The following is an 18,028-nucleotide window of genomic DNA, read 5'->3' on the forward strand; positions in this document are numbered from 1 at the left end:
ATGGAGAAGCCATGTAATTCCCCATGTATTTCCCATAATATTATATACACGTGACTTTGTATGCTTATACCCATATTAACTGAAGTACAAATATACCCATGGCAGGAGGAGCTGTAAACAATGTAGCTGTAAACAGGAAAGCTTCATGAAAGGTTCTATCAGGATTGAACAGGGCTCTGCTCTTGACAAAACATATCTTATTACCTTTATGTACAAACTGAAAAACACAGTAAAATGACAATGCAGGTTTTGGAAAATATGGAAGCTGCCAAAGCTGTTAATTAGACAGATGATAACTGTAGAGAATTAATCATTTAGTAGGGTGGGCTGATTTTAATATCCTGTTTTAATACAGATAAATTTGCACTCATATATCTAAGGAAGAAAGAGCACAGTTTATATTGACAGGATTGGACTAAGTATTTCAAAGTGATAGAACATGAAAAGAAGTCAGGGTCTTGGTAGGTAATTAACTGAACATGAGTTTGCAGTGGGATGATGCAATTAGAGAGTGAATGTCAGCCCTGAAGCCTAAGCAGGGAAAATATGAAGTGGGAGTAAGAAGGTGATATTAGCTCTGTTTATAGCAAATGTAAAACCATGACAGGAATGCTGTGTGCAGCTCTCATACCCACATTTCAGAATGGACTCTCTGATAAACCACATAGTCATGAAGTCCTGCAATAAACATACTAAGGCCTGAAAGGCATGGCTTATTGTGAAAAGCTAGGAATGAGCAAGCTGCCTGTCTTATCGAAAACACAAGCAAAGAGTACTATTGTAAAAGGTGTTTTTGATTGTGACTTTCTTTTTAGTATAAGAAGAAAGGGCATAACAAAGGACAGTATGGGATATTATTCTCTTGAAAAAGTGTTATGTAAGATTTAACTGCAAATCTTAAAAAACCCAAACCACCCAGTGAATAATTACCCATATCTTTAATGAGGTGATGAATCTTCTACTCTGTACCAATATGTCTAAAGGTCTTTCCTGGGATATTGCACTTCCAGGAGAAATTACAGACCAGCTGCTGAGACTTACAGCTGAGGTGCTGCAACTTGTAGGAGCATAATGATCTCTTCCAACCTCAAAGTCTATGATTAGGTAACTAAGACAATTATACTTTCATTGTTTGAATTCTATCAAATAATATTGATGTATACCTGCTGAGGAAGTAGTCCTTAGTTCTTTGAGTTTCAAAATAAGGCATTATACTTCACCGGTTTTGGATAGATTTTTTGTCACTAAAATAAATAGGCCTGTATTTTAAAATAATCCTGAGAATGGGGAGATTGTGAAGTTTTTTTCTGAATGGCATAACCTGTTCCCACCAAGGAAACAGCCATTCAAAAATCCTGCTGAATCACTGGAACTGGAAACAGTACTGAATTTTGTTTCTACAGAGATTAGTTGTGCTGAATACAGAAAAATCACATCCTTCAGTATGTCATTTTGTTTTCATATTCATACATTTGAAAGAATATCTGTTAAGTAGTCCTGACTGCAAAAACATCAGACTGTGTTTTCAATAAATAATTCCACTTTAATGGCAAAGTAATAATTTAGACAGATACAGTGTGCACACCTGCAAAAAAAATATATGCAAGCTGGTTTACAAGCTAGAGGAACAACAAACCAATAGAAAATACATCATCCAGTTAAGTCCGATGACACCAAATACTTATTATTAGGGTTTTACAAAGACTACAAAAATTTTCAGATGATTTATTTCACTGTTTCTGTCTATTTACAAGATATGTTACATCAAAAATGTACAAAATATAAAATGTGTACAGACAAATGTTTCACAAACAATTTCTGAGTTGTAAACTAGGTGGACTCACTGAGATGTATTGCAGGAAGTTTTGTATATGTAATATTGTGTGTTTGTGAGCTAAATATGGCAGGAAAAGATTTGCAGGTTTGCTCAGAGCACAGGTACAAGAAAGAGCAGCTTTGCTTTAGTTCTTTTCTTTGAGTCAGTCAAGGTGTATGAACTGACATTTTGCATCAGAAATGGATCCAGGTTTGGGGGGCACGATGTTGGTCAGACTGAATCCTACGTGCATAAATTCAGAGTTTTATTAGGGCAATAGCACCGTGTAGGAACCTCTAGATTCAGTGATGCAGCTCAGTGCCATTTGGAAACTGCATTGATTTCTTTAAGTTACAGCAGGCGGCCACGGGGTGGCCACGAGGAGTGAATAGCACCAGATACACATCCCGAAGGTAACATCCATGGAGGTGTACAGTATGTGACTACACAATGCCAGAGCCCTTGGGTACCCTCTTGCTCACGTGCACCTATTTTAACCATGGCTCTGGTGGTAAAAGAGTGTTTCCGGTTACTCTGAGCAGTCCAGATGCAGTCTGCTTGTAGCCTGCCGTGACATATGAATTTCAAACATTTTCAGACTTTTCCCCCCAAAATGTATTGGTTTCATACAGATATTGAAACGTGCTAACTGTGGCATTGATAGCTCCTGCATAGTCGTAACAACTGTTAAGTACAGGACAAACACACCGGGTAATAACAGCTTTTAGGTTTTGCATTCTGTATTTGTTTGCAACATACAAGAAATCTCAGCAAGTGAAACATCTCTTAACACCAACAGAATAAAATACAATATTTTTGTTTGTTTGCTCTTGATTTGATTTGTGCAAGGCTTTTTTTTCTTTTTTTTTTTTCTTTTTCTCTATATTTACAATACCCACCCAGTAGACTGTGCAAAACCAACCCACTTTTACAGTATAAACTCTTCCTCTTCCACAGTGGACATCACTGCTTCAGTGTTCTTTTATGCTGAATTCTTCATGTACAACTATAGCAATCAAAACAACATGCTGAAACTAGAGAAAGGAAAAAAAAAAAAAAAACAAACCCATATATTTGTGCTCATGCTGCATCAAGTGCATCCAGCTCTGCTGGATAAGTATTCAAAACATCTATCCTCCCATAAATTCCATTCCATGGGACCAAATGGATTTGAGCCGATTTTGTCAGCATTTAAGTGGCAGTGAAAGTGGGTTTGGGTTCCTTGTGTACTTCTGAGGGTAGGCAGAGAAATATATTCACAAGATAAAAATATTATATAGCAACTGTTCTTTCTCGTATCCATTACTTTAAAAAATCATGATATACAGATATGAGGCTACTATGTTAACTGATGTTTTCTCATTAGTAAATGAAGAAAAAAACAGTGTAAATTACCAATGGTTTAGGAATTAAACCAACTGTAAAACTGTTCTAGAAATCTGTTTTAAGGCAGTGAGACAGCACCATAAGAAATGTTCCTTCTTTCACTGAAAAGGCTCAAACAAATGAAGCCCTAAAAAGCCTTTCATCAGTGTTGGTTAGTAATTGGTAGAAAACTGTTGTTAAGGAGTGGGCAGGCGGTTAAAAAAGACCCTTGTGGTAAAAATAACTTTATAAAATCTGTGACTTGTGTACTAAAAACTTTATGGAGCGCATCACCGTGACCATGGCAGTTAGAATTAAATTGGCACTTATCCAGCATATCACAGTCATGTTTTCTGGTGATTGCACAATACTGTTTGTGCTTTCTGAGTTACTATCATCTTTTACTCCTTTTGGAATGGGCAGTAGTGTATAACACAAACACCACTGCCGTCCTGTGACCAGCACCATGTGGCACAACAGAGGTTAGAAGATAATTAGAAGACTGCATTGTTCATGCAGCAGCTCAGGATAAACTAAAGGAAAAAAAAAATCCAAAGAAGTTTCGCTGTAAACTTGTACAGAGAAACACAGAGAGACAGAGAGAGAGAAAGAGGATAAGGGAAAAAAAATATTCCAGTTTGGCTAACACGTGTGCAATCTGCTCAGATGCCCTTGGTCTAGGGCACTTTCCAGTTGACAAATGGAGTCTCACTTGGCTCCATAGGTATTGAAATGCCTTGAAATTAAACTAATTCAAGCTTTCCACTTCAATTTTTCTTCCTGACTTTGCAGAGTTAGGTCTCCTGCCTCCCTACAACACACCGTTCTTACTGAGAGACCTCAGTGTGCTGCTTTAATACTGGCAGTGGTCTAGTGGAAACAGATTTTACCATCATCCCACAGCAAGATTTGTCCCTTTCAGAGAGTTGATTCAAGGGATGAATCCAAAATGTCATCATGGTGGCTGGTGCTATCACTGTCACAGCTCTGTGCGCTCGAATAGTTGGCTGCCTCTTGAAGCCTCATTAGCATATTCATCTGAAAGAAGAAAGCAATGTTTACATAATCTCGTCTCATTTCAAACTGCAGTGACCGTGTTAAAACTTAATTAAACTCCCCTGCCGTATGAGGTGTGCTGGTACCTAGAGGAGGGACCGTACAAAAGGATTTCAGAAAGGGCAGGGTGTTAGCAGCTCCTACTGGCACTCTTTCCATTGCTTTCTGATTTTAAATAGAAGTTTAAAGGTCCAAAGAGGGATATAAATGGAGCTGCCTGATAACTCTCTTTAATTCAGGGGTGAGGCCAGCTGCAGCTGCAACACCGGCAGAGGAAGGAAGCCATATCTCAGCTGGACATCTGGGCCCATATTTGGAGACAGTCAAGCTTCCAGAAAATTTTTGGATGGTTTAGATGCATTACACTGGAAAAGCAACTGAAAACATAATCACAGTAACATAAATGAGCCCCATCTGCTGTTGGGGGGCTGCCCTTAGGAGCAAAACAGCAACAGATTCTCCTACCCAGGAGGGTAGAGCCCACCATAATTTAGGGATTAATAGTACCTGAAAACCATCTGAAAATAATCAAATAGCAGCATTAAGATCCAGAAAATTACTTGGATGCTTGATGCTTGACTATATAATGGTCAGGATTTTATTTATAAAGCATCCACTTCTGCCAGCATGCTAAGGACTGCAAGCAATGTCAAGAGTACTTCAGTGTTTTTCAAGGAACAAATTCACTGCTGTTATAAAAAGCAGGCAAAGAAAAGTCAAAGCCAAAGATGTATTCCTAGCAATTTGTGTTTTAAGCCCCTATTTCCAGTTTGTTCAGAAATCCTTATATCTTTATGCTTTCAACTTGCATGGTGAAATTTTTCTTGGCATTGAACAGTGTTCAACATTTTTGCGTAGTTTTGCTGAAGCTTTAACAAGCTTTATCCATGCTTGTGAACACAGGATACCTGCAGTGGGTGTTCAATACAACCTGCATGAGATGTGTCCTGTTGCTGCAAGGGCAGGGTCTGTCCACCCATGAGTTCCACTGGAGGTGGGGGCAAACCCTCCAGTCACAACTTTCAAGCTTCTGATATTTACTCAGGTAGAGATGCTGATCCCAATGTGCAGGGAGCAGGGGTGAGTGGAAACTGAACTCAGGCTGCCCATAGACTGAGTTTTCACCACACTGGAGATTATGCTGTGCTGGAAGCCTGTCCAACACACTCACTGGAAGCTCAAATCATATGGTCAAAATATCACCTGGAAGCTTATGGAATGGAAGATAAGTTCAAATAAGATGATTTTCTATACTTCTTCTTCAGGACACTGTCTGTTTTTGAACATGAAATACTGAGGCTGAGGAACCATTTTCTTAACACAGTTAAGAGTTCAGTGCATTTTTCTCTGAGAAATTCCCTTTTCCACAGGCTGCCTATTCTAGAAATATAGAATTCTCTAAAATGGTATTTTGAATTGTGATAAAGGCAGTCCACAGAGAAAGTACTACAAAAGAATAGCAGCTCAACATATGCATTTTAATAGTCCATTATCACAGGAGGCAATGGTAAACCTGAATGTCTGAGATCATATTTAAATAAAACAATACTTGGCATTGAGGGAAATCAACTTCTTATCATTTATTGCCACCACACTTGCATTCCTTCTGCATTAAGACTATTACACAATCATCAGTTGACTTGAAATATTATGAGAAATGGGAGGATGGATAATTTCTATTTTCACTAAATTCTCTATGATAGGTAAGTTAGATAAGGTGAATATTGCAGTCCTTCATTTATATAATGTAGATGCAAAATTGCCTGATGAATAAAGATGTTTTCATGATAAAATTGATTAATAAGCTGCTGAAGAGTGGTTCCCAAACAATATAATGATGAAGACCTGATACATGGTACCAGATGCATCTGGGCAGATGGGAAATACAAACAATGTAAGGATATATTAACGTGTTGGTGATACATGCCCTCCTGCTTCCTTTCATTTTCAACATTTTCATAAATTATAGGAGGATGCATTTTAAAAGCCTATTCTGGAAGAGGTGCACAGTACTTTTTTACTGCACAGTGTACAGTTTAACATGTGAGAGTCAAGTGCATACTGAATATTTGAATTCAAAAGTTTGAATCTTACCAAGGGATCCCCCTCTGTCTCAGTCTGTGGAACGTGCTTAGAGGTTGTTCCTTCTTTTGCTGATGCATAACCTTCATAACCAACGTCTTCAGGCCTTAACTGAAGTAGTGATGGCCACTCATGCTGTAGAGTTGCAGAGCTCCATGGATAGGTATCAGCTACCCACTTGGAGGGATCCTCCCAGGGTGCCCTCTTACCGTACATCTACATTATGGATATAAGACACGTAAGTATTTTACAGACTTTTCAGTACCAGTCATAACAGCAGAAAAAAATGTCATCACAAACATCAAAACCATTTTAGAAAGAGATTTGCTTTTGGACGTTCTCAGTACTCAGGTAAAATAAGACCTTAAGGAGATTGGATCATCTCCACCAATGATCCTTCAATACACAGAGTGGCTGCAAGTTGGAAAGTGCTCCATAACTAGTGACACTTGTAGACAGCACCAAGTGCTTTGATACAATGTGAAATGAGACCTCAAGGTATTTTGCTTAAGGCATATCAGGGAAATTAACACAGACCTATCAAAAGCATTCAAGTTAATTGGATTTTGTTTGAAGTGAATTAGAAGTACAGATTGTTCACTTCTCCTAGAAAAATAAGATGCTGAAGCAGACATCTGTCCACATCCTAAATGTGATAACTTTCAGAAGGTTAAGAGAAGAACTTCACAAGAGATATATTTTTCCTCATTATGAAGCATAAAATGCTTGTGACTCTGGGGGGAGGACAGAGGAAGAATGAGAATATTGTAATTTCAGGAGATCTGGTAGCATCCTCACTAAAATTCACCCCTCTCTGTATTGCTGTTCATAAGCAGCATGTTAACTTGGTAGCTGCTTTAAAGATTTCCTTTAGCTGTGACAATGATACACTGGGATGGGGAGCCATCCACCAGGGCTTTTTTTAATTTCTGCTGCCTCAGACAGTTTCACACAATCCAAGGAACACCATGCTATTGGCAGGGCACACACTCATGGAGGATATAGGTGGGCTGTGCTCCTAAAGGGAGTATAACAGGGGAGGACTTTAGTGATAAAGGCAGAAGGATGGGTTGTGCTTATCACTGCAACACCTGCTGCCAGGCACATGCTGAATGCAGAGCTTCAGGTTAGGGAGCCAAGTTCCCTGTATTAGGCACACAGATACTCGGACTTTTTCTGCCCTGCACTGAGGCTAGGCTGCTACAAAAGGGATTTGCCTAAATAAGCCAGGAGAAATGGAGGTAGCAGGCTAATTCCAGGCTGTAGCACTTCCTTTCATCTGAGATTAACAGTGACTAAATCTTTTCTGGAATGTAGAGCAAGGCTTGTAAATCCTATGTCTGACAAGTGAGTTTGCAAAGCACCTGACCAGAAAGTCAGTTTTTATTCATCTTTGGTTCCAGGAACACTTAATTATATGATATAAAAATTTCTGTTTATTATTAATAACTTTATTCTATGGAAGCCATCCAAAGTAGCTGAAAGTTAGTACAGCTAATGAAACAAACATTTTTCTTCTATATGCTGCCATCTTCTGCTGCACAACTGAAGTTTCCATTTAAGCAGTTACCCTGCATGCTTGGGAAAATATGAGCATGAAGAATATCACTGCATTTTTATAGCTGCTCTAAACAAGTGCTGTTAATCTCACTGTGGCTGTTCTAGCAAATGTTTGGCAGTATTCTGCACAAGGCATAAACACTGTAATTCCCAGAGAGATAAGCAGTTTTAGGAAAGCATGAGATATTCAACAGGCAAGATTCTAAACCTCCATTGCATCAGTATGTCACAGTGTCAATACAGGTGATAAAGAAACTGCAGCTGCTTACACAGTTCTTTGCCCAGTCCATAACAATCCCTCCTGCACTAATATGCAGTAATATCTTTTGGTGTCATGTGTGGAAAAAAATGCCTTCCCAGAAAGCATATTTTTAGAGTATATAGAATTGCTGCGCATAAACAAAAAAACCAAAAAAAAAAAAAAAAAAAAAAAAAAAGGGTGAAAGCCAATTAAAGACTGGGGGAAAAATACAAAAAAAGAGAGACTGGATTAATGTAAATATTTAAGTTTCCTCCAAAGATGTGGAATTATCCAAAATCCTAACCTCTGGTATAATCAAGAGAGTTTTCCTCGCCTGGTGAAGACCTTCACCTCCCCTGGTGAAGACCTCATTGCAACCTTCCAGGGGGCTTATAAAAATGAGTGAGAACAACATTTTAATGTGGGCAGATAGTTTAGGACAAGGGAGAATGGTTTTAAACTAAGACAGGAGAGATTTAGATTAGATGTTAGGAAGAAATTCTTTACAGTAAGGGTAGTGAGGCACTGGAAAAAGCTGCCCAGAAAAATTGTGGATGCCCCATCCCTGGAAGTGTTCACAGCCAGGAATAATATATCTTTTAGGTTCCTTCCAATCCAAGCCTTATGAAAACATCTTTGTTCACAAACTTTTCCCCACAAATCTGTGTGCCTACATGTGTATGTAGGTGGTAGGAGCTATTTTCTGGCACCAGTGTAAAGCTCATTAACTGTTCCACTCAGGGGTAGGCTGAGACTGCCTTGACTCAGGAAGACAATATGAGCTGAATTTAACCATGCTGGAAACTCTTTAAACAATGGAAAAAACCACCTTCCTCCAGTCATAGAGAAGAAACCCTCTTCATAAAATCCATAATAAGATATGTTACAAAGTCAAATTATACAGCAGAGTAAGAGCAGGCCAAAAGGAATTTGAGTCTGCCTTCTATAACCCCTCCAAAGATTTTCCTCTTGCAATAGCATTTATACTAGGATGCACTGTTTAAAAACAGCTTGGAGAAAGCCTTTGAAAGCAATTAAAAAAATTTCTAGGAAACAAATTACATACCTGGAGTCCTTCTCTCACAGCTTCCAGAAGATACGGAACCAGGGAATAGTTCCAAAGGTCTGTGAACCACACTCTGGAACCATCAACGTCCATAGGGCAAGGGAGGAAGAGGCGGGGGCCTGAGAAGTCAAGTCGAGTATTAAAAGGGTATAACTAGGAAACAAACTGAAAATAATCTTCTCAAAATTAAAAGAGCAGTACCGGAACAAGCTCAAGTCCAGAGAATATTAAAACAGGACTACACTAAAGGAGCTAACAGTCTCTGTTATTAAAAATGAACTGGTGTCCCTTAGTCCAATTTTAGGGCTTGATGAACACTTACAAGTTTTATGTCAAAGCTATGTAAAAGCTGACATCTTTGCTAACAGAGTTATCTCATTAAAAGACCTCAGGTCCAAGTTTTTTTATTGCTGTAATTATACTGCAGTGTAAAAGCAGGAGAAAATAATTAAGCTTAGGAAAGTTACTATCGGGGTATTTTTTTAAATTTAGTTTTTAAAATAGTGATATTTTACTTGAAAGTATTTAGCAACAAAGAACTACCAGGAAATATATATACTCTCTCATTAAACTTTCAATTTTCCTTTAAAGCTTGCTGACAACTAGACAAATTCCCACACCTATGTTGTACTTCTCACTGAGACATGGAAACTTAAAAAAATAATAATATATTCTTCACAAATCCCTAAAATGCTCTGCCTGCATCCTTATTTCAAACCATTCCAGCAGTGGACTCACCAATGGTTACATCTGAAGAGCTGTGTGTTTCTAGGAAGCTGTTGAGATGATGCCATGTTTTGGGGATCCAGTCAATGATTTTCATAAGCTCATTGTTGCGTATGCTCTTTTCTATTTCAGTTTCAATCAGTTTCCTTCTCAGATATCTTCCTAAGAAACCTTTAACAGGCTCTGTGTGATTAGCACATAGCACCCACCTAGGTAGAAGAGATAAATGTCAAGCAGCAATGAATAGCAAATACATTATTTCCTCTTAAACATATAGATGAAAGTAATGTCATAGAGTCTCATTATTCATCAAGTATAGCACTGCTCCAATGAACCTCATTTCTGCTCACTGTTTCAATGCAGGCATTTCAGGTTCCAGCAGGAATTCAAGACACTGCTGAAGACAAAAGAATTTCAGGAATGCAATCATCTTCAGCAACTTGCTAGAGGTGCCAGACAGTGTCTTATTTCTTTTACCATTCCCCAACACAATTCAGAGACCCATCAATAGAGGACAGATGCTGAAACTGAAATGCTTTACTGTGATGAGACACAAGATCAATATTTGCCAAAGAACTGGGCTCAGAAGCAGGGAGCTGTGCAAACATGGCCACAGTAAATAAAGAGTGAACGTACCTGAAATTGTGATGCACCTCCAGATTTGGTGAAGAAGAAACTCCTTGGTTCATGGTTCCAATAATATAGGGACTGGAAATATAAAAGCAGTAGGATTTTTTTGAGGGAGAATTCATTAAAATATTCAGAGTACATTCCTTCTTACTATCTGTACTAGGCCAATTTCAAGAGAGTCTGGGTGTACTGTAGTCATACATTTAAAATATTTCTGAGGTACCCTTTAAAAAATGTCTATTCCTGTATGATTTCCCTCTTGCACATATGTAGTTTACTAGTGCCCATCTGTAATGAAGAAATAAATAAAGCAACCCTGTCTTAATGTAATTCATAATTTGGCAATATGCTTAGCTTTTTAATTTCAAAAGCCAGTGAATCTCATGAGGAAGATGTATGCAATGATTTTATGAAGGGAAGTCCCTGTGATATCACTTTTACAGCAGAAATAACCAATGTTAAAAACCAGTAAAAGTTCTAGAAAAAATTATTTTTACTCTTGCTTGAGAATAAAGGACAGTCAGCCAACTTTATACTTCTGCACTGCTGCAGGAAAACTGTGGGAAGGGAAAATCTGCTAGATTCACAGCTGCTTCTGTATGGCATGGTTTATCCCAAATTCCCCTATAACAATGTGTAAGCTGTTCTTACAGTACTAATGAGCTGGTGTGATCTGACAGGGTGCAAAGGATAACACTATAAAACAGTTAAGTGTTTAAGCACATTCTTAAATTTTGTGGTTCATTTACATCTCATTCAGAAGCATGGAAGTCATGTGAATGAAGTGAAGGAGGCAGCTACCTTCTTGGCTGAAAGGGGTTAAAATTACTGAAGCACATAATGGCCTTGCAGATGGCCTATGGGAGCCTAAGTTTGCACTGGGACATTTTATTTTGCAAAATAACAAGCAGCTTTTACTGTTTTAATTGTAAAATCTGTGTGCAAGGAGAGAGAAAAGGTACTACCTACCATTTATTGTATTTACAGTTGAGGAAACCATTGAAGATGTCACTTAGTGAACTGATGTGGTGGAGGTTATCAAGAATTATGACGACAGGGAGGTCAGCACCATTGTTGTCAGCACTGCATTGCTCAGCTAAGTTTGCTAGATATTGTCGCAGATCCTTCAGTAGAATTAATTAAAAAAACCCAAAAAGAAAATCACCAAAAAAGTCCCAAGCCCAGAAAAGATTAAACAATTAGACCATAGATATAATGTCACTGGAAAAAAATTCAGAAAGATAAAATGACTGATAAAGAGTTTTCCTCCTGTGGATCACTCAGCTGGATCTGCACATGCAGGAAAACATGCTGTTTGCACAGGGCAACATTAAAGCCTCATGGAATTTAGGAAAAAACAAAGGTGCTGAACACAAGGCCAATGACTGAAGCATTCTGATTTGGGAGATACATTCCCTAGAAATTTGCTGATAAAATATCTTATATCCAGAGGAATATAGATTGCAATAAAATATGCCATTTCCAACGGGCTGAGATGCTCCTGATAATTTTTGGACCTTCATTCTTATGAGTGCCACATTTATATATCAAAACCCCACCACCCCGTCACACAATTTTAGTGTATTGAACTACTCCTTTAGATATCTCCTTTCAGCACTCTCACTGAAAATCTGCCTGCCTTCTTGGAGATGCTTTATCACACCTCATAATAAAATTTGGTGTGTAAATTCCTTTTTCCTGTCAGCTGTCTGGTTGCTCTTTAGTGCAGCAGTAAAAGACAGCTTTCTACAATCCAAACATTTAATATTTTTGTCAACAGTTGCTCTTTAGAATTTGGGCTAGTCAAGTTCTACGGCTGTATCTCCTGAGGTATCTAATTTTGTGAGGGTTGGAAATGCTTAGTATTATGGACAAAGTTCCTATTGCCATTTTATCTTCTGGATCAGGGATAGCTGAATCTTTTCTTCTTTAATGGAAACATGCACCTTTTTTATTTCAAGAAAGATTTTTCTTTGCCTTTTTATGATCAGGTGTCTCTCAGAGAACATTATAGATTTCTTCCATGGAATAGAACCATCTATATTATTCAAACACCCTTGGTAATTGACAATGTTGCTTTTTCTTTTTTTATTTTTATTACAAACTCAAAAAATTCTACATGAATTTTGATAGAAGTAAAGAAAAAGGGGAAAAAAACCAACCAATCCAATCCAAAAGCAACAGTGAAACACCAAAACACACAGACCAAGCAATTTACTAGAAATCCAAAAGGCTCTTTTGTGGGACAATTTTCTTTACAGATGTGTATAGTATAACAATAGAACACAAACACATTCTCTGCCAAAGTAAATGGCATCACAAATCCTCTGTATAAAGACAGTGAAAAGCAGTTATTTTTGCCAGAATGGTCCTTTTGCCCCTTTGGGATCTGTATGTTCTCCCTTCTTATGTTAGCATTCATTATGTCCTGTGCAAATCAGAATGCTCCGGGCAAACCCCTTCATTTTTTTCCCCCATAGGAACCAAGTTAGGAGTACACTCAATTCAGGACAGCCAGGTGAATAGTATTATCTGTGGCTAGCACAGTAGCCCTGCTAGAAACCTGATAATCTGAGCTTTGTAAATCACTGGGAATGTGACATGATGTGTGAGGCAATTTCAGTATGGTCAGCTTCCGGACTGATGCACACCAGAAATCATGATGGTTGTATCTCCTCAGGGCTGATTAGGAAACTGAGTCCAAGACAGTAATTTCAAATCATCCCTTTGAAATCTTTGCTAACAAAGGCTGATGTTATCATCATTAAAAAAACCAAGTTACACTAGTATTACTATATAGCAAACCTAAGGGAATTACAGACACTTCAAAAATTGAATTTACTTGGGAGTTGGACTCTGCATCTATACTTAAAGTGGGTTTCCCCAAGAGGGAAAAAATTGAGACTTCCTTGACAGTGCTTCAATGGTTTGTTTAGAACAGAAAGATCTGGTCCCTGTACATCACTGGGATTAAATTCTTGTAGGAAGAAATGCTAACTGAACAGCAAAAGAGTACACCCATTAATGGAATCTGTTCTACAAACTGGGCAATAGATTATGTTTTCAACTGTAACTTACCTTGCTTGACTTGTGATCTATGTTAAAAGTTGCAATTGCATCCTCAGTTTTTTTTCTGCCAGATTTAGTTATAATATATTCAGCCAGCCTGTTAGCTAAATAGGTCTTTCCTGTGCCACTGGGTCCCGACAGAATAATTCTGCGATGCTCCATCAGTAAATTAAAGTACCGTTGCGTAATTGGCTTAGGAATTAATGTGTCAAACACAAAACTGTCCAAACTGTTTTCTTCTACTCCTGGGGATAAAAGAAAAGAAAAATGGCCTATCTTATCCTTGCTAAGGTAGCTATTTGGCCCAGCACCTGATGGCATCAGTGCTATGCCCAAAGCAAGGTAAGATAGCTATTAATTCAAATCTTCTAAATTAAACCCCTGTTAAGCACTTCTTTATTGTAGAAATACTGGTATACTTCCACAAAAAATTAAACAGCAGTGGTGAGTTGAGATGAGTGGAAGAGATGCAACCAAAGTAAATGTGAAGAGAAGGCTCAGTGAGGCAAAGACATATGTTTCAGACATTACTGACAAAGATGACATAAAAAAGGTCAAAATGACAGCCACAAGGGTTACCAGTTGTCACATCAATAAAGTTCTCCTGAAGGCCCCCTCTCCCCTCCAATAGAAAATCCCTAGAGCTCTTGAAATGTATACAATTTTTCCTGTGGAACTGAATAAAGCATTAGTATTTCTCATTTAATCTCTGTTTTGGGGTTGGATTTTTGCCACTATTCAGAAATCTGTACTTTGCTGTGATTTGGCAATCAGGCAGTGGAGGACAGATATTCTTAGATTTCCCTCTAAAGGCTCTGATATATATTATGCAATGTCTTACAGGCAGTTTGTGATAAATGTGCCCTCAAACCAGAGACAATACAGAAAGGTCAGGTGTAAGAAAAACAAACATAAAAGGATAGGGAACTGCAGTGTAGAACTCTGTGGTATCTGCAGAAGTATTCTTCGGGTTTTACCTTTCAGGCTCACAGTGATGACGTTATTATCTCCAACCAGATATCCACAAGGCAGCAGTTCAGGCACTTCTAGGCTATGGGCTCTAGTTACATCCCCTATACAATAGCTGGCAATGCAGTCAGAGCTTAAACCCAGGCTAGTAGTTGGATCCACTCGAAAAATATACTCCTGAAATTATATGAAAACATAAGTCATAAAAATATTTATTGAATGAAAACTATTTGGAAAACTGCCTGCAGATATAGAAAAAAGAACTGCAACATTGAGAATAAAGCTTAATAGTAGTTGGTGTTAGCTATATATAAAAAAACCCTCAAACCAAAACAGAAACTTGGCAAGACAACTCAAAGAATACAGAAATTTTCTAAAGTGAAAAAGAAAATTGTAATAATACTTAAGCCAATTTTTCAGTGTCTTACCTTAAAGAGACGTCTGATTACACCATCTAAAACATCCCATTTTGTTTTTCCACTGACTCCAATTGATCCTATCAGGTATGCATGTGGCTTTTGATCCTGCAAAGAGAGATTTTTGGAAATTGGACTAAAAATGGTGCTAATTAGTTTTCTGTGAAGATTCATAGTCTTCCTAAGGAAGAATAAGAATATTATTTAGAATGAGAGGTTACAACTTTGGTAATAATCTCTGTGCCAGAAGTAGGCACAGATTGTATTACTTTGATATATCTTTATAAAGAAGGGAATACAGAATCTTCTTCTGCTCTTTGATTGCATCTGTGTTTTTAAAGAGATAACTAAAAGTAAAGGTTGCACTGTATTTGTCATTTTTTACAACACAGAACATGAAAACATGATGATACAACTTTTCAGCAGGAAATTCACAGTTGCACCCTAAGGAGACCAGTGCATAGATCTAATTTATAATGACTTAGAGATAGCAAGTCCCAGGACATCCTACTACTAATTAAACTAAGAATTAGTAGTGTCTAAGCCACCACAAAGGCAGAAAGAGGCCATATGGCATTAGTCTATGGAGTGTGCCTGACTGTATTGAGCATGGATGACAAAAGAAAGCTGCAATCTATGGGATACTTCCCTTGAGTTCCTGGCTTAAAATACTGAAAAAAAATTGACCTACTATATGCCAGCATTTGCTTGAGCTATAGTTCTGTTCTGGGTAATGCACTTACCTTGACTCGACTGTAGCCTTTGTTTATGGTGACTAAAATTTTGACACTATGACCTTCTTTGTGGAGTGCTCCATCAGTGACATCATCCAACAAAATATCTACATTAAAAGAAGTGAAGTGATCAGTCTGAAAAATCACATCAATTATGTTCACATCATCAGTTCAATATTTGTTCAAAGGATTTAAAAGTTAAAAATTTGTTTAAAAAGAAAGGCTGTCATGATAACAACTTGCAATTGTTGTAATCTGCACTTATTCCTGATTCACCATTTCTGTTGGAGGTGAAAAAAAAGTTACAAGTTGTCAATTTTTGTAGGAATATTAGGAGTTTTAATCATGCAGAAAGGGATAAAGAATCCACAAATAAATAAAATCTTGCATTATAGTCTTGCCTTTGCCTTCCCTCTTGGAACTTTTTCAAAATTACAATATGTTCACAAAGTAATGTTGTTTAAAAACTAAATTAAATGTATGTCTTTGGGCACTCATTTGTGCCCTTTAGAATGTTGTACAAAGAGAAAACAAGAAATCCTTGCATTGATATTTTTGCTGTTAAGCTAAATAGCATTTAATTTCACTTTCCAGATAAATCCTTTGCCTTCTGTATATATGCCATGGGTAGAGTCCTTTTCACCCCTACTAGAAAACCACTGGATTCTCCAGAACACGTGACTCTATTTTCAGCCATTCCTCTAAGGAAAGGCTTCATTTTTCTTGGAGGTGAAGAGTGATTTTGATCTGCTCTACACCTCTGTTTCCACTACTTCATTAACTCCTAAAATGAGAAAGCAGATGTATTTCTGTTAAAGGCTGGGCCTACAGCTTTATTGCAAGTGATAAAACTGCTGCTTTCTTCTAGAAGTTCTCTCTGAGATTTTACTGTGAGACATTTAAGCTAACTATAAAATTAGATGAGATTATGGATTTGCATTTTCTTCAAAGGCCAGCACAGTAATCCACTAACCTAAGCCCTGTTCATTATTAGTGTGAAAAACATCGACTTCATGACAAAGTCTGCACAAGGTCAGATTTCATCCACACTAAATGAGGTCCCAGTAAGATTCAGTCACTTGTTCAAAGGAAAACCAAAGAAGGTTTATGAATATAATTTCAATTAATGTATTAAAAGTAAGTTTTCATGTTAGAAGTTTGATAACTTACATCCAGATCTAGAATGCAGATTCTGCTATTGGTTTGGGGTTTTCTTTTGTTTTTTTTTGTTTTGCTTTTTGGTTTTGTTTTTTTTTAATTCATTGAACAAAGAAGCTTTTTTTTTTGGTGGGTTTTAATAAATCTATGCTTGCTTTGTTCCAGACAGACAGATTTTCTGTCTGTTCTGTCACCACTGAATGTTTCACTTCACTTGTGTTTTGGCATATTTGACAAACCTTTGAGCAAACCTAAGAGCTTTGATAACGTCATTGTCATAGTTTGTCTGAGGGCAAATTATGATATGATCCCCCTGTGAAATTTTTCAATCTCTAAATTACCCTTATATAGCCCTTTAAATTCATTCTTCTTTAAGTCTTTAGGAATAAGGAACCACTCTGTAGCAAAAGAACAAATTCCACTTTCTAAGAGCTCTCTCTTTCACTGATACAAGGGGCTGAGAAGATGCCCAAGGGCCTCTAATTTCATGCTGGTACTAACTGTTTTAATTTCCCCCTGCAAAGCCTTCTTTTTAGGCATGCTATGATTACTTGAGTTCAATTCCTGTCAGAGCTCTGGCACTCTGGGCCAGTCTTGTACTGGTCCTTGTTTGCTCCTTTCACTGCAGTGACCGACTGAAATAGGGGTGTCTCTGTACCCCTTCCCAGGCTGCCACTCACCCTGATCTGGAGGGTGTCATCATACCTTTAAGGAAGTGACAGTGGACAGCTTGGTCACTTCCAGATGACCTGGTTGGTTGGAGATATTGCTCCCAGAAAGTGCAATGGTATTTTTATAATATGAAGAGCCAAACCACTCAATTCTCTCAGCTTAATCCTCATCCTCATTATGATTTACCTCCCCATATCTCAGGGAGTTGTGTTCAGTAGTACTCCAGCTGTCTCAGAAATCCCACAAGATTTGGTGGGAAGCATTCACCTTTCCAAGTTCTCTGGCATGGTAACAAAATGATCATCTCAATGATCAAAAATTCTAGATTCATAATCAAATGAAATTCTCCACTCCTCATTAGGCAATTTTATATCTTAAATTTCTTGTAATGAAAAGTAATTACTTTTCATGTGAGAAAAACATTTAGAACAATAACACAGAAAATTATATCATGTTTATGAAAGTTCA

The 18,028-nt window shown here is 37.7% G+C and overlaps 1 protein-coding gene across 10 annotated transcripts in view; it reads right to left on the reverse strand.

Annotated features, from left to right (window-relative positions):
• Positions 1–1,522: 1,522 nt before the first annotated feature.
• Positions 1,523–18,028, reverse strand: part of NAV3 (neuron navigator 3) — a 512,854-nt gene continuing 496,348 nt past the window's right edge. For 9 of the 10 annotated variants that reach the window (XM_077178804.1, XM_077178805.1, XM_077178798.1 and 6 more), the window contains 10 exons: positions 15,740–15,837; positions 15,009–15,104; positions 14,589–14,757; positions 13,621–13,856; positions 11,512–11,666; positions 10,549–10,620; positions 9,925–10,121; positions 9,187–9,305; positions 6,332–6,535; positions 1,523–4,219 (listed from right to left, as the gene is read on the reverse strand). In XM_077178804.1, the coding sequence (XP_077034919.1) occupies positions 4,100–4,219; positions 6,332–6,535; positions 9,187–9,305; positions 9,925–10,121; positions 10,549–10,620; positions 11,512–11,666; positions 13,621–13,856; positions 14,589–14,757; positions 15,009–15,104; positions 15,740–15,837 (1,466 nt within the window). In that variant the 3' untranslated portion in view covers positions 1,523–4,099. The remainder of the gene's footprint in view (positions 4,220–6,331; positions 6,536–9,186; positions 9,306–9,924; positions 10,122–10,548; positions 10,621–11,511; positions 11,667–13,620; positions 13,857–14,588; positions 14,758–15,008; positions 15,105–15,739; positions 15,838–18,028) is intronic. The other variant, XM_077178799.1, reaches the window with a different exon arrangement.

This window comes from Agelaius phoeniceus, chromosome 5 (genome assembly GCF_051311805.1).
Source record: "Agelaius phoeniceus isolate bAgePho1 chromosome 5, bAgePho1.hap1, whole genome shotgun sequence".
Lineage (NCBI taxonomy): Eukaryota > Metazoa > Chordata > Aves > Passeriformes > Icteridae > Agelaius > Agelaius phoeniceus.